Raw genomic sequence first — 17133 nt, forward strand, 5'->3', positions numbered from 1 at the left:
ATATAACACAGCAATAAATAAATAAATAAATGTTTCCTATTCTAAGAACAGAAGCCCCTGATCGGTCACGAACGAACATTTTAAAATTTCTAGATCAAAAACAGCATTAAATAATGAGTCTGTTGGTGGTCCCAAAATATGGAATGAACTCCCGTCGTGAAACTAATTTAAAACATATTTAACTTCTCTTTTTAACCTATTTATAAATCCACTCTAGTTTCCTAATCAAAACCTTATTTACATGTTCTCTGTACTTGGTGGTACAGTCTCCACGGGTTCTTAAGTAGCCTCATTGAGAAGGGTGCTGATATGGCTGTTCGCTGTATCCGGTAATAGGGTACGTAACCTTAGCGGGAAGGGTGCTAATATAGTTGTTCGCTGATACCCGGAAGGGGTAATTAGCCTCAAAGGATGGCAGTCCGCTGGTATCCGGGAATATTGGTAAATAGCCTCAGAGGATGGCAGTCCGCTGGTATCCGGTAATAGGAGTAAGTAGCCTCAGAGGATGGCAGTCCGCTGGTATCTGGTAATAGGGGTAAGTAGCCTCAGAGGATGGGAGTAAGTAGCCTCAGAGGATGGCAGTCCGCTGGTATCCGGTAATAGGGGTACGTAGCCTCAGAGGATGGCAGTCCGCTGGTATCCGGTAATAGGGGTAAGTAACCTCAGAGGATGGCGCTGTTCGCTCGTATCCGGTAATAGGGGTAAGTAGCCTCAGAGGATGGCTGTTCGCTCGTATCCGGTAATAGGGGTAAGTAGCCTCAGAGGATTGCTGTTCGCTGGTATCCGGTAATAGGGTAAAGTAGCCTCAGAGGATGGCTGTTCGCTGGTATCCGGTAATAGGAGTAAGTAGACTCAAAGGATGGCGCTGTTCGCTGGTATCCGGTAATATAGGTAAGTAGCCTCAAAGGATGGCTGTTCGCTGGTATCCGGTAATAGGAGTAAGTAGCCTCAAAGGATGGCTGTTCGCTGGTATCCGGTAATAGGGGTAAGTAGCCTCAGAGGATGGCTGTTCGCTGGTATCCGGTAATATTGGTAAGTAGCCTCAAAGGATGGCAGTTCGCTGGTATCCGGTAATAGGGGTAAGTAGCCTCAAAGGATGGCTGTTCGCTGGTATCCGGTAATAAGAGTAAGTAGCCTCAAAGGATGGCTGTTCGCTGGTATCCGGTAATAGGGGTAAGTAGCCTCAGAGGATGGCTGTTCGCTGGTATCCGGTAATATTGGTAAGTAGCCTCAAAGGATGGCTGTTCGCTGGTATCCGGTAATAGGAGTAAGTAGCCTCTGAGGATGGCTGTTCGCTCGTATCCGGTAATAGGAGTAAGTAGCCTCAGAGGATGGCTGTTCGCTGGTAACCGGTAATAGGGGTAAGTAGCCTCAGAGGATGGCTGTTCGCTCGTATCCGGTAATGGAGGTAAGTAGCCTCAGAGGATGGCTGTTCGCTGGTATCCGGTAATAGGGGTAAGTAGCCTCAGAGGATGGCTGTTTGCTGGTATCCGGTAATATAGGTAAGTAGCCTCAGAGGATGGCTGTTCGCTGGTATCCGGTAATAGGAGTAAGTAGTCTCAGAGGATGGCTGTTCGCTGGTATCCGGTAATAGGGGTAAGTAGCCTCAGAGGATGGCTTTTCGCTCGTATCCGGTAATAGGGATAAGTAATCTTAGTGGGAAGGGTGCTGATATGGTTGTTCGTTTCCTTACTTCTTGATTGGCGCATTCCATTTCTCAACAACCATTACATTTTTCGTTGTTTCCTTTTCATGAGTTCTCAGACACTGTAAGTTCCATGAAATGTTAACTATCACCTACATTTACGTGTATGTTTACTTTGTATGACTTATAAACAATAAATGTTTTTAAGGAAAAGCTGAAGAGTCTGTTCCTTTACTTTGTGTTTATCGACTGGCCAGGATATCATGGTACTGAGCACAATTTGTTTATTGCTTTTCCCAATCCCCAAACATCCCCCACCCGTTCCCTTTTCTACCGCGACCCAGTTCTATATCTTGTATATAATTAGCATGTACATGTTGGATTTTAGAAGCTACCCGTCAGCTATATCTTCCCATTACAGTTTCTATTTGTGGCACGCCTGTATATTTTGCGATGTATGGCTCTGGCAGTTTTGCTGTGCTCTGTGCTTCTGGAAAATCGACCCTTACATTTCATTTTCATAATGTAGAGGTATTGTTTTCACTGTGAGGTCTATAAACATTTCTACGAACCTTAGCAAATGAAGCGGTAGCACGGTTTGACTGGGTCTGCTCGTGAGAGGCTTTGATACTTGCAATACCCCACTCACTCTCACCCTAGCACTATATTCATATTAGATTTGAAAGAGAGCAGCATTTACCAGTACTAAATTGTCAATTATTGAATGGTAGTTATGGTGTTTTATTAGCCCACGCCACTGTATCAAGGACATAGTGTCATTACTGAGTTACACGTGTTAAAATTTTATTGAATATTCTTATATGTGATTTAGAAAGTTCTACTTTTTCAGATATGTACAGACTTCAACCCGATGTCAGGTAGCCTCTGTGGACGAATGGTTATGGTCACCGTCTTCGAATCACTTGCCCCGCTTCGCTTGGGTCGTTGAATTCTTCATTTGAAGAAGCCATCCACATGGCCTACTACGTAAGGGTATGTCCTTAAGCTTTGCCTTTTCCTATCAGTGACCTGCCAGACTCACTTTAAAAGCAGCGTAAGACCTTTTGCTGATGATATAGTAGTTTATCTCACTATAAAAATCGTGCATGAGACTCTCAAGCAGGACTTCCATAAATTAGAACTTTGGAAAAAGACATGGTCAATGGAGTTTAATTCTGATAATGCGAAATTTTACCCGCCGTCTTTACACAAAATCCTATCACGGCCAATCAGTCATTGTTGTTTTCGACGTATTTGAATTCTTATCACGTGACATTGTCTTCGTTGATTTACGGAAATCGGCGGAGCCTGGCGAGTAAATTAGAGACCCGCGGTTTATTAAATATTTTGTGATTTTATATCCTTTCGTATCTCACCAATATTTGGCCATCCAAGTCTACCTAACGGGCAAATTTGTTCATTAGACTGTTTTCTACAGATCTACAAAGTTATTTGCTTTTTTAACGGTGATTTTGAATAGGATTATAACTTTTAAGTTCAAAGTTTCGTCAAGAAATGCACCAAGATATCTAATTTGTGCTTTCACGTTTAATCACCAGCAATGTTAATCGAATTTGTAAAACATTTGTTCAGTTGAGGTTTGCTGCCAAACATAATAAATTCAGTTTTTGAAGTGTTCATTTTTAGTCAACCTCCGCGCAGGAATATTGTCAAACAATCATCCCTGCCTTCAAGCAAATCACGTAACGATGGTACAACCATGTGATCCTAAAATGGCGGCACGGTTGGCAACGCCTGGTAAATCAAATGCTTGCCATAATCTACAGGCAAATTGACATATATGTCACAACCTTTAAGAACACAATGAAAGTATTTAAAGTATTCATATTTTGCGGTATGCCATTCAATGGCGTCGGATTCTCCTACTGTACTCAAAATACCGTTACAGTTTTAGGCTGATCACTACCAAATAGAATATAAGCCTCCGCAGGTCTAGTCACAAGTAGTCCAAATATAAATAGTACTAATCTTTTTTCCTTTCCTAGTGCATTTTCTCGGCAGCAACGTGCTTACTTTTACCCTACCGCGTTTCAGTATGTATCACTTTGCATTCTAATGAAATCGGCATGTTCCTATTGCCTGCTAGATAAAACTGGCGGCGTAAGAATTTAATGTCACGAAAAGAGAAATTGAAAGAAGCGAAAAGTAGTAAAATCAGCGGGTTGTATTTAACGAACTGTAGTTTTCTTATATAAAAGTTAACACCCCCTTTTCTTTTTGATTTTCTAAAGTAGCGATCTAGTTCTTTATGGGAATATAAGTCTCTGAAAATCTGATATGCTAGAAAATGTCGAAACACCGTTATGAAGTGAGTGGATTATATATGAAATAAAGAACAGCTGGATTTAGTGGTGTTCAGCCTTTAGCAGGTGCGCAGCAAGGGCTTACCTGGATGATTTTGAACTGTACGCCAGACACACGAGCAGCATAACTACGGACAAAGCAGCAATACTGCGAGTATGGGGTAGGTGAGACTCTCCATCTTCTGGCAGGTTTGGATTGTGTATGGGTATTCTTGGTTTTGTTGTTATCTTTTTTGAGATCATCGTAAATGTTTAATTTTCATGCATGACTTCTGCATCCGCATTTTGACAGGTTTTTGATACATGCGTCTACCCACACATTGCGAATGTGCCAGATTTTATAAAATAATCATTTATATATTATTGTTCTCACAGGAAAATAAACACTTTCTAGACATGTCAACTTAAATAGCATCTAATTTTTGCAAACGAAAATTCAAACTAACTAATTTTCTTTTTCTATCTCTTTATACGGATGCGGATATAGATCGATAGATTGAATTGCACATCAATATTAACGCGAAATGTAATATTAAGTGCAAGTATTTATTTTTATTCGAGACCTCGGGTGAATCAAGAATTTTTCCCCGTGCGTGCTTGAATACCAATGTCATGTTTTACTCGAGTGATTAACGTCGCTGATTTCGAATCACTTGCAACTCATCGATGTGGGTTCGAACCAATTCACTAAATTTGTCCAAATTTTGTACATCCCTTACTTGAGGTTCAAAGTTTTGGTATTCACTTAGGGATTGACGTATTTTTCATGAAAACGTCAGCAAATTTTCCGATTTATAAATAATTAGACTCTCCTTGAGGCGGTGGGTTTTCAGATTTAGTACCAGTTAGTTCAGATACTAATCCATACAGAGTCTTGAAATCACCTTTAGCGTGCTCTACCTTTTTTACTGAGTGTGGTTCTCTTTTGACGTTTGATCTGGAAATTGTATATGTGTTTCTTACTGCTTTATACGACTCAAGTTAATTTTACCATAACGCCTTCATGTACGCTCAGACTTTCTAACTACTTGTTTTACATGTAGCAAAATTTCATTGAACCATGGTTTGAGTGCTCTCTGAGTTAGCCTATAGTTACCTCTTTTAGATGAGCGTACTTATTCAGCGTATCCTCTATTTCCGATTCAAACTCATTCACAAACTTGTTGATATTCTGTGAATCAACGTTTATTGCACTTAGGTCACCGGAAAATTCTGATAAGTTAATGTTTTTAAGTTTCTAAATGACACGCTCCTATTAGTAATAGTCTCTTTTTTAACATCTAAGAGAACCTTAACAACACAATTATCAGATAAAGATGGTCAGGCTCACATTTCTTTACATGAACACCATTAAGTAATGTCTAAATTGAACCATAATCTTATAAACACTGATCTTAATGTCACGACACTCTTTCATAAACATCCGCTAATCTCTCAGGGAAATACAGTCAGAGAAAATTTACATGTATCGAAAGTAAAGAAGGCTGGGTATCAAAGGGCATTCGCGTTTAATTATCCTGGCCAAACTTTGAACAGAGCGTTGTATTATATATATATATATATATATATATACGCCCAACAAAATAACAATTCTATTTTAAATAGGGCCGATTTTGCGAATCGTCATCATGTGTTGCAGTCACTTATTAACTGAATAAAGCCACTGTGGGGAAACGGATCAATAAACGCTTGATTTTGACACAAGGTAAGTTTTTTACCAGTTTTTGTATTTTATGGTGATATATTTGTCAAAATCGAAGAGTTTCGAATAGCCTGATCATATGCAATATACAACTATGATGGAAATGTGTCTCCTCTCTTGTATAACGACACATTTCTCGCTGAAAGTTGCATGATCGCTAATAAATGTTCAGTAAGGTGTTAGGATTTCAAATATAAAACAACAAATAGAAAATAAGAATGAAAACTGAATCGAGCGATTTTATTATAATTGCATCGTTCAGTATTGTGAAAGATATCAATACGATATGTTTTGTTGTTACGGAGATATTATTACTTTTTGATGACCTGAAAGTGTACTGGGGATAGACGAAGCAAATAAATAACTGCACAGGGGATAGCTATTAAGTGGACTGAGGATAGTAACGATGTATACTAGTATTGAATAATTAGACTGTATATAATGATTATGACTTTTTACCTCTACGCAAAGTTGTGGGGGTATGGTTTCATCGTTGTCCGTATCGAGGGATGAGAGCAAGTGTTGTTGTTTTTTTTTTTCTGTATGTACTTAAAACAGTTCCACTCTGACCTCTCGGTATGCTCGTCTGTCTTACCGTCCGCTTGTCTGACAATAGACATTGAGTAGATATTGCACGCGTAGATGGAAAAATAAAACAATAGGGAAATCATTTTGTACAATAAAAATGCACCGTAACCCCGTTCTGTGGGAGATTCCCTGTATTTATTTCTTTTTAAAGATATTACCTTTCAGTGATACTTCTCTGAAAGTACCAGCAATATGACCTAAGCAGTAATAAAAAAAACTACTGTCTTATCCACCTTTTCCGTAGCAAAGTACACATTTGTCAACTTGGAAGCTATCATCAATACATAAGACGGCTATCCCCAGTACAGTATTGTAAACATTTCTAAGAGAATATTTGTAACAGTTTAAAAGTTACATTGTAAGTTCTTACATTAAAAGTAGTTTAGCTTATGCTTGTAAAATCGTACGATTCAGCATTTTTGTTTATTCGAAATATTTCTTAAAAATAACAATATTTGTCGAAATTCTGTGAATTTTGAGGTGATCATCTCAGATTCGAAGTAACATTTTTCATGCTCTGCTAAATCGTAAGCATTATACAATATACCATAGTCCAAATATAGCATTCCGCTATTACTTCAAACACTGGTTTCATTTATGTATACAGTAGATAAGCGTTAATACAGCAAAATCTTACCTCTGGTAAAGAAAAACAACTGCACATTTGTCTGTTTACTTATCACTTTCTGAGCTATATCCGATGTCCGTTCCACAGTGAAAACAGTAAGCGTCACATTTTTTGCTGCATGCATTGAACCTTTGAGTATGTCTGCCGTCAGCTTAAAACGACTGTTTGATATGGAGGCAGATTCCATTATGATATATTTGACAACTGTGTGTATTGTATTTACTTGCTGGTGAAACTGGTTGAATATTGGGAATGACTTTCGGGTGAACTGTTTTCGTATATGGTTATTTATAATAAAATACTTGATAATCAAGTATACTGTTACATTCCGTACAAAGTACAACAACCAACAGTCCGTACAAAGTACACCAACCAACAGTCCGTACAAAGTACACCAACAACGGAAGTGGCGAAATAAATTGCTCATATGGATTGATAATGATTGTTTACTCATTATATCACTAATGTAACCATTCTTTAATGCAAATTCGCTCTTTAACCCTGGCCTGACCATTATAACCACAAAGGATACAACAGTTTATCTTAACTTTTTTGTTATCCTTAACACATGGTATTAAATGACATGGCTGTGTTAATTCTTAATTATATATTGTTCGTTTTATTAATTAAAAACTTCAATGTATTTGTATATTTTATGTTGAAATGAATACACTTATCTATAAATCTATGAATTCTATCATTTATACATATATACTAGTACATTGATTTTCTTAAATAAATCGATAAAGTCTTTGCTGCCAATTGATTACTGACATCTGAACAAATGCTTGAATGAATATTGTGCATTGTATTAAACAGTGTCAGTTTCCTACAAGATGACGAGGGTGACATCTGTTGTGGGGCTCTGAACAAACTTTACAGGGCCTACGTGACTTTTCCTATCTGTGTTTATACTACTATCTATATTCTATTCATCCAGGAAGTGAGTTTTACCTATTATCTTTTAAAATACATGTATTAGAGTAAATTTAACGCAGACTAAGATGTAAATATATAAAGAAGGTAAACCGATTTGTTATTTTTAATAATCTAAAACATTTGAGTACGTAATTTACATAAATGATATGAGCTGTGCCATGAGAAAACCAACATAGTGGGTTTGCGACCAGCATGGATCCAGACCAGCCTGCGCATCCGCGCAGTCTGGTCAGGATCCATGCTGTTCGCTTTTAATGCCTATTGGAATTGGAGAAACTGTTAGCGAACAGCATGGATCCTGACCAGACTGCGCGGATGCGCAGGCTGGTCTGGATCCTTGCTGGTCGCAAACACACTATGTTGGTTTTCTCATGGCACGGCTCATATTAGCTATTTATGTAAAAGCATATTTGTTGTCAGTGTTTTTAAATCTATGATGTATTAAAACAAACGTTGCATGAATAGTACGGAATATTGACACAAAACCTTCAGATTATGGTTTAATAGCGAGCAGTATATTAACGAAGACAATAAGCATTGTATTGTCAGTAATTGATATTTGTGAAAGTGTTATACAAAATATCACTTTAACGAAATACGATAAATGTATGTCCGTTCTGAATGTCTTTTCAACAGCATATAGGGTTATCTTTCACTGTTAGCACGTGGCTCTTGGCGTTATTTTTATCACAGTATACATAAATTAATTTAGCAGGACCACTGTTGGGGATTATTTTGTAGATTCTTGTCAACGTTTGCAGCGATTAATTCTTTTTTACATTATAATTAATAACATCTCCTGTCTTATCTTTAGATTGACAATAATCCACGATGTGAAAGAAAACAGCATATAACATTTAACAACGTTTTAAATCGGGAAAAATGTTACGTTACTAAAAGAGTACGTGTATGAAGCACATAATGGATGTAAACAAAATGGATAAGAAATCGACAGGGAACGAATTAAGAAATACATTTGTGTTATCGGGCGCCTTTACAGCAATATTTACTGCTTACCTGGCAATACAAAATCTTCAAAGTAGTTTGAACCAAGAGCAAGGCCTTGGAATCATCTCCTTGTCATGTATGTACGCTTGTATAATAATCTCAGGCATTCTCGCACCTGTCATTATTCATGTTTTTGGGGAGAAAAAAATCTTGGTATTTTCTTTCATGTGTCATGTGATTTATATGGGAAGTAATTTTTATCCAAGTTTTTCGACATTAGTACCATCATCAGTGTTGTTAGGTCTTACTGCTGGACCAATGTGGACTTCTCAAAGTGTGTACCTGGCTAATATGGCATATTCCTACGCAGAAAGAACTTCGAAAAGTTGTCATCCTGTTCTTAGTAAATTTAATGGAATTTTCTACCCAATGTATGAAACCACGCAAATAACGGGAAACCTCATTTCATCTCTAGTTCTTCAACAGGGCGGCTACAGAATTAGCTCCCCAGTTAATGCAACGGAAGTAAAGTTTTGTGGCAGTGAAGATTGTCCTACGGCAGTTCATGTATCTAATATTAACGAACCCGACCGTGATCTTGTGAACATACTACTGGGAATATTTTTAGCATGTGATGTGTTTGGTGTCTTCCTAACTTCAATATTCTTGCCGCCATTAAAGAAAATGGCATCAAAAGAAAAAGCAAATATTTTGAAATCTTTAGCTTCATGTGGAAAGGGTCTCACAGAAATAAACCTAGTTTTTCTGATACCCTTGATAATGTTTATGGCGATGGAACAAGCGATTTTATGGACTGACTATACTAAGGTAAACTTCAGAAGTGTTACTTTCTTGGTTTATTATGGTAGACTCGATTTACGAAATTTCTCATTTCAATTCTCATGTCAGACTTAATTTGTTTTAACTGTGCCGGTATTATTAAATATACATATATCTTTTCGTCCTACATATAGGTGCGTTAATCAAATTTGCAATGTTTGTTTGTGACCCCATTGAAAATAAGTGATTAGTTTTACTTTAATGGGTCATCCCATGCGTTAAGATCATATCATTTTTCTATGTCATAAACTATAAAATATACTTAACTAAATCTTTCATGTATTAATTAGCATATCTATACCTAGATTGTTTATAATATTTTAATCAAAGCATTTTAAATATATTGATTATTGTATACAAGTATTTTACTGTATCAGTTATATATAATATTTGCCTGAATAAATTTGAATTGAATTGAATTAAACATTATTATAATTTCCTATTGCATTTTCATTATAGGCATTCATCAGCTGCCCATTAGGAATTCAGAAGCTTGGATTCGTCATGGCAACATATGGCGGCTCCACGACAGTATTCGCACTCATATTTGCTCGAGTCTCGAAGTATACGGGACGATACGTTTTATTTGCTCTCGCTGGTCTGGTCAATCTTGGTATTTTGATAACGTTATATATATGGATACCAAGTTCTGAGGACGTTTTGCTCATATTTTTTATTCCAGTTATATGGGGTGTTTCTGAAGGTATATGGCAAACACAGTCTAATGGTGAGAGAAGTTCTTTTTAACCGAAATAAAATAATCAATGTATGTTTCACTTAAATTCTAGTTTTAAATCCAGAATGAAAATCAGTTCTTTTTTATGTTCGTCACGAATCATATTATTATTATTATTATTATTATACCAGATTTATATAGCGCCCTTTTCATGATCAATTTCACGTTCAAAGGCGCTTTACATAGTTCAAATGCAGCCACACAGGGCGCAAAATTCATCCTCTACTAGTACAGACAGAGCGATCTGACCAGAGGGACAGAGTGAGACAAAGCCCCCACGACAGAGAGATCAGAAATCAGATACAGGCGTGTCCGGCTAGCTTAGCCTAGCTCGTTGCGAATAGACAGCCTGGTTCTTTAACGTGCCCAGTGTATATCACTGATACACGCAAGGAATATAACTATATTTCAAAAAATAAATTTCTGGAATTATACAAATACATGCAGCATAATGATAATCTGCGACCTAATCCCTCGTATAGGAATTGTTAGAAATTTCATTGGATTGTCAAACATATCATTTATATTTCAGCCTTAGTTGCACTGTTATTCCCGGAGAAGAAAAACTCCGCATTCGCCAACTATCATACCTGGAAAGCGATTGGTTTTACATTGACATTTGTTTATAGTAACTTCCTCTGCGTGTCAACAAAATTGATAATCGCCATAATTTTGTTAATGGTGTCAATGATTTTATATTTAATTGTAGAAATAAGAGTTAAACAAAGTAAATCTAACAATGAAAAAGAGACAGAAGAAGGAAATAATTTAGATCCAGACAGCAATACTTCTATATGGTTGAAAAACTCGCAATTTAGTACAGCACTCATCGCTTCTGAACAACAGCACTGATGAAGCATTTCATGAAGTCATTCTTTTTTATTTTCGTTCCCGCGCTTTTATGAAGACGGTTGTAATCAGATTGTACTACGTTCTCGATTCGCTGCTGCGGCATATATCCACTGGTGATATACCTAAACTGGTGTTTAGTTATTCCATCCATTCTCGCTGGGGATTTTTGTCGACTATCCACGAAACATTTACCTTTGTCTGTGGCTACAAAATGATTGCTTCCAAAATTTCACTTATAAATGCTTTTATCTTGAATTGACATGTGATATAATTTTGTATTCAATTTTAAATTTAATATGCTAGAATTGCAAGGGTAGGTCTACAAAGTTTTTGTATTTCTCAAGTTCCAAAGTATATGTCTGTTACTGTAGTTCCACCGGTAACAACACAACTTCGAACTTCAAGTGCATCAGAGAGAAATACCATTCTATTGAAGTTATACGTTTATACTGGACAGATCGCAACTGGTACTATATTTAAATGAGTTGTTTTAACATTCAATGTAAATATTTCACACGCACTGCAATAAGAACTTTTTGTATATACTTTTACCATACTATTGAACTGTGTCTCTCCATCAAGATCAGAGATGCCGTTACATTGACTATTTATAAATCCAGTTGGGGGGCCTCCGTGGACGAGTGATCAAGGTCAAACTTCAAATCACTTGCCTCTCACCGGTGTGGGTTCGAACTTCGCTCGGGGCGTTTAATTCTTCATGTAAAGAAGCCATCAAGCTGGCTTAAGGAAGGTCGTTGGTTCTACCCAGGTGCGCGCTCATAATGAAATAACGCAGAGTGTGACACCTGTGGTCCGAAGTTCCTCCACCATCAAAGCTGGAAAGTCGCCATATGACCTATAATTGTGTCAGTGCGACGTTAAACCCAACAAAAGAAGCATACAAACAAATATAAAGCCTGGTACATATCCATTTTTTCCGACGCTTTGCAAACCGACCGAGAACTTCTTCATACAAATTGCAACACAATGTTACATTCTTTTTGTGATTTAAATTTAGGTTATACGTCATCGACTAATGAAATGACAAAGCGTAGCGAACTACAAATACGTATATTGTAAGAATATTGGGATATTACATGTATATACTATAAAAGTAAATATGTATATTGTAGGGAATAAATATGTTTGAGCCAATTAAATCAATGAGAAGATCGTTTAGAAGTACAGAATACAACAAATCAAAAATAATACAGGACTGATACCAAAGGACCTGCTGTACGGGGAACTTGCAGGCGGCCACACCTTCGGTCTGCAAGAGAGACCTAAAAGCATGCGGCATAGACAGGTTCCTGGAAGTCATTAGCAGGAGATAGGCATGTCTTGTATCAGGAGGTGACTAAGGGATCGAAGGCAGGACAGGAAGCCTTCCGAGACGCGAATTGTGAAAAGAGGGCCAGACGCAAAGCCAGCCAGTCAAGGGACGTCTTCAAACAACACGGAGCATCAACACATGTATGCCAGGGATACTGCAGGGTGTGCGCAACACGGATAGGCCTGTGAAGTCATGCCTGAAGACGGCCATCCACTTCCACCCACGGCACAACACCATAGTCGACGTCGACTGAAGGAAGCCAACAACATAGTAGTTGTTCCACCGCTGATGGCTCGTATCAGCATTCGTCAGTAGAACTCTGTTATTCAGAAATATTGAAAGGATTACATGATCTCAAAGGACCAGAAAATAAATATCACTTAATCCAAATCTTCAATACAGTTCAAATACCGTATTTCCGTAACACAATATATAAGAGGACATTTGTTAATTTTCACAAATACGATATCTATCTGTCACTGCAAAAGCAGACATCCAATATTTTCAAGGAATGCCATTATACTATCACAAAAAATTAAAGCGATACAGTACTTGAGGCTTATATATAACTTAGAATTTGAGATGAAAAACGTTAGGATATTAACTTCCTAGATTTAAAAAATACCTCCTATACTAGGATGATATGCATAACAAAACCGAATTAAAGGACAATTACATGCAAAATAAAAAATAAAAAAACATAGCACTCATCATTACCATTGTTCAGGTAGCAGATTCCAGTTGTTTTTTTCTACTTTTCTCAAGCCGGCCTGTTGACTGTTATGTAGAGCCACTCTGGAGAGGTTGTACTGTATAAGATGAATTCTAAGATTCTAAGATGAATTCTTGGCGTGAAAAGATTTACCAATTTGTCAGCACTGTACGCAGATCTGGGAAGGGTACTATTTGTAATCCAAAGCAAGATAAATCTGATAAAATATTGGATTGAAATATTATGTCAGTTTGATTCACTCCATGTCAAATAGCACATTTGATGTTAAAATATGATGCTGATCAAAACTGTTCATATAATGGAAAGAACTGGGCTTTTCAAGTGAAATGTAATTTAAATCAAAGTGTGGAATGAACAATTAAATATATGTTTTCCTTTTCAACTTACAAAACAACGAATTTTAGATACATATTTATAGAAATGGTATTCAGACGTAAATAATTTGAACCGGGTTCAATCATATTGTATATTTAAACAAGATTTTTTAAATGGAAAATTGCATAGGTGTTTTAACTGAACCCAAATATAGATTCGTCTTGTCTAAATTTAGAACCTCTTCGCATAGCAAGAAGATATGATGATACACCTCGAGAGCAAAGAATATATAGGTTCTGTAATATGAATACGTTGAAAGCGAATTTCATTTGTTTGCTGGTTTTCCCAAAATTCCGTGAGCTAAGAAATCAATAACACATTTTTCTCATTGGCCAACAATGAAGAAAATTTAAACTCTCCTGCCCTCGAAATCTAGAAAGACTAATTTTGACTTGTCAAAATATATTTATTTTACTACCAAAAAGAAACACATTTCGTAAATCCGCTCAACATTACATTTTAATAATTTTATTGTCAATACTTGAACTGAACACATTTTATATGGAAAATAATTTTCTATTTAAAGGTCCATTACTAAGGGAAAGTGAGTTGGCAATTTGTTTCATAGCCAGTGCATAGACTTCTGCAAGACACTAAATAATGAAGATTGGCAGGTCAAAATTTACAGAAGGTCTTTGGAACTCAAAGAAATGTATGTGTATTATGTTCAAATTTCAATGAATCGACAGAATGACCCCCCAGGTCTTTTTAACTTTCTTCATACTTCATAGAAAAATAATTGTACATATACTGCGATTTATTTCGAATTTCTACATACCAACTTTCATTTTCGAATAAAATGAAATAGTTTCTGTGCTTTTTAAAAGAAATTAAAATGTTCACTTTCCTTAGTATTGGACCTTTAATGTGCCCATTTTATGTTTTGCTCTTCTGCAAAAGTTTTTTCACTGTATTTCATATTGAAATGTATATAAACGTTGTTGTTATGTTTAATGCTAATAAAGATATTCGTATAAAAACCAGCTAAATTACTTATTAGATAGAATATATAGTGCATTTCGTCATTATACTCTCTCATTAAAATCACGGAAATGTATTGTCGTTCTCGTATAATTGATTGCACGTTCACGTGTTTATTGGTAGGTAGATTTTAACATCACGGAAACGTTCAATATATTTTCTGAGAAGACCATTAAGAGTAAAGGTTGTGGTAAGTAACAAGAACAGAAGAACGAGTTACGATATGAGCTGCACCATGAGAAAAACCAACATAGTGGTTTTGCGACCTGCATGGATCCAGACCAGCCTGCGCATCCGCGTAGTCTGGTCAGGATCCATGCTGTTCGCTTTCAAAGCCTATTGCAATTAGAGAAACTGTTATCGAACAGCATGGATCCCGACCAGACTGCGCGGATGCACAGGCTGGTCTGGATCCATGCTAGTCGCAAAGCCACTCATTTTCTCATGGCACGGCTCATATAATGATATCACGAAAGCCACTTTATCATACAGTGCTGAGTTTCTGTTCTAAGAAAGTACTGGTTAAAAAGTGCATATGTTTCTTCTTTAAATCTATATGAAGGATAGAATGCAACCAAACAAAATAAGTCCATCCGTGAAAGGGTAATGAAACATCCAAAACCCATCGCGCAAGAATCGCTGGTTTAGGCGGATCTCTATATATATTTAATTGACCTCGTAATCCCTAAAGGTTTGAAATATAATAACGTTAGGTCAAAATACGGAGAAATTTTACGACCGCCGTACGGCCCTGAAGGACTGCTGTCGAGTACGGCACTAAAGGACTGCTGGTGTGTACGGCACTGAAGGGCTGCTGTTGTGTACGGCACTGAAGGACTGCTGTTGTGTACGGCACTGAAGGGCTGCTGTTGTGTACGGCACTGAAGGGCTGCTGTTGTGTACGGCACTGAAGGACTGCTGTTGTGTACGGCACTGAAGGGCTGCTGTTGTGTACGGCACTAAAGGACTGCTGTTGTGTACGGCACTAAAGGACTGCTGTTGTGATCGTCAATGAAATCATTCTCAGAGAGCATACACTGCAACAAAGCATCTTTTCACAGATTTTATTATGTTACAGCAACAGCAGTCTATAAGTCCCGTGTGATGGCTGTAAAAAGTCTCCCCGTACTTGAACTCAGTGTTGTTATATTTTCTGGTCCTTTGGGATCAGAGAGTGCACTCATTTTTACTGAAATAAAAATTCTGCTTTAGCCGGTGCTAGGGGGCGTGAGGAGTGTTGCACATTTCATAACCTCTCATGAACTGACTCAGTCAATCCGAGTCTGCTATGACGTTGCTTTGTTGCATTCTATTCGTCCGAAGGATATTTTCACAGATTTTATTATGTTATAAATCCTATAAGTGCGTTTTTACGCTTACCCGAAATAATACACGCTAAAAGGGAAAAACGATTCCCCATTGACCTAAACTCTAACCTCAGTGACAAAAAAAAAAAAAAAGAAACGATTGTATGAAATAAAGCACAAATATGGTCAATTTTAGATATCAGTGCAACAATCTGGCTGAAATTAGAGAAACAAGAGCAATTCAGATGGTTTCTAAATCCGTCTCTATAATGTTTTATTTTCTTATTATCGTTTTTGCTGATAACATACTCCAACAATTTATTGTTTTTTAAAACAGTAAGTAAACACAACAAGAAGTGAAATGGGAGCATTCGTCAACGCCAGTTCTCACGAGTATGTGCAGCCTTTAACAATGCGGTACGATCGTTTTGCTAGGATTGTTTTAGATAATGTGACTCAGTGACTTGAACATGAATTAAACATAGATGAAATGAGGATTCACAAAATTTTATTTTCCTATAAACACGACAGCAAAAATTGTTTTCGCTGAATTTGCTTTTTAACAGGAAGAACTGATTTAAAACCTAAAATGACAAATTGCATGAATGTTTTATGTGACAAGTATTAATTGTTTGCAACAGGGCTGATTTTATGAGTACTGTTTTTATTGTTTTCGTACTAGTCTGTGCTCTCTCCAAGTCATCGAAATGGTTGACCTGTTTTATTAAAAGTGCAAACAACAAGTAGGATATTTATTTGTACTTTTAAAGGTTATTGCTGAGGACAGCGGCAGTTAGGTTCATGTCAGAAAGTGTGGTACGAATTACCGACCTGCTTTCTCTGTAAAGTTTGCTTTGTCGTAATTTTCCATACAGTTGTTTAAGCGTGCATCATAATTATGAAAACAATGACCTACTGTTAATTCGAAAATTTAAGACGAAGTTTAGGTTGGAATGTTAAAAAGTATTTGGTGTATCTCAATGAGGGTAACTAGTGATCTTTTTTTTTTCAAACTAGGTATGTTATTCTATGTATTAACGGTATTCGGTCGATCTTTGAATACTTCGCGTCACATACATAATTAAGTCTTCTAAAGTTCCATCATTCAAGCTTTGTAACCTGAGAAATGTTACAATTTATTTGTTTATTTATTAAAGTCTACATACATGATCAATAACTCTGTTCATAAATTTGGTTGTTTC

General features: G+C 36.9%; 2 protein-coding genes across 5 annotated transcripts in view; one reads left to right on the forward strand and one right to left on the reverse strand.

The window, feature by feature from the left end:
* The window catches only part of LOC123552116 (protein unc-93 homolog A-like), a 26432-nt gene extending 19289 nt beyond the window's left edge, over positions 1-7143 (reverse strand). Inside the window, exon 1 of the mRNA XM_053541667.1 lies at positions 6897-7143. The gene's annotated coding sequence lies outside the window, so the exon portion shown is untranslated. The remainder of the gene's footprint in view (positions 1-6896) is intronic.
* On the forward strand, positions 5548-14503 carry LOC123552115 (protein unc-93 homolog A-like). 4 transcript variants are annotated; one of them, XM_045341504.2, is made up of 5 exons: positions 5548-5674; positions 8641-8671; positions 8724-9602; positions 10074-10341; positions 10883-14503. In XM_045341504.2, exons 3-5 carry the CDS (start codon positions 8736-8738, stop codon positions 11200-11202), a joined length of 1455 nt encoding a protein of 484 aa, XP_045197439.2. In that variant the 5' UTR covers positions 5548-5674; positions 8641-8671; positions 8724-8735; the 3' UTR covers positions 11203-14503. The 4 variants fall into 4 exon arrangements, with proteins under 4 accessions (XP_045197439.2, XP_053397634.1, XP_053397635.1 ...); XM_053541659.1 differs by lacking the exon at positions 5548-5674 and adding an exon at positions 7636-7830; XM_053541660.1 differs by lacking the exon at positions 5548-5674 and adding an exon at positions 7824-7910 and having other exon boundaries at positions 8641-9602.
* Positions 14504-17133: the final 2630 nt, after the last annotated feature.

The sequence above is a fragment of the Mercenaria mercenaria genome, chromosome 4 (assembly GCF_021730395.1).
Source record: "Mercenaria mercenaria strain notata chromosome 4, MADL_Memer_1, whole genome shotgun sequence".
In the NCBI taxonomy this organism is placed as follows: Eukaryota; Metazoa; Mollusca; class Bivalvia; order Venerida; family Veneridae; genus Mercenaria; species Mercenaria mercenaria.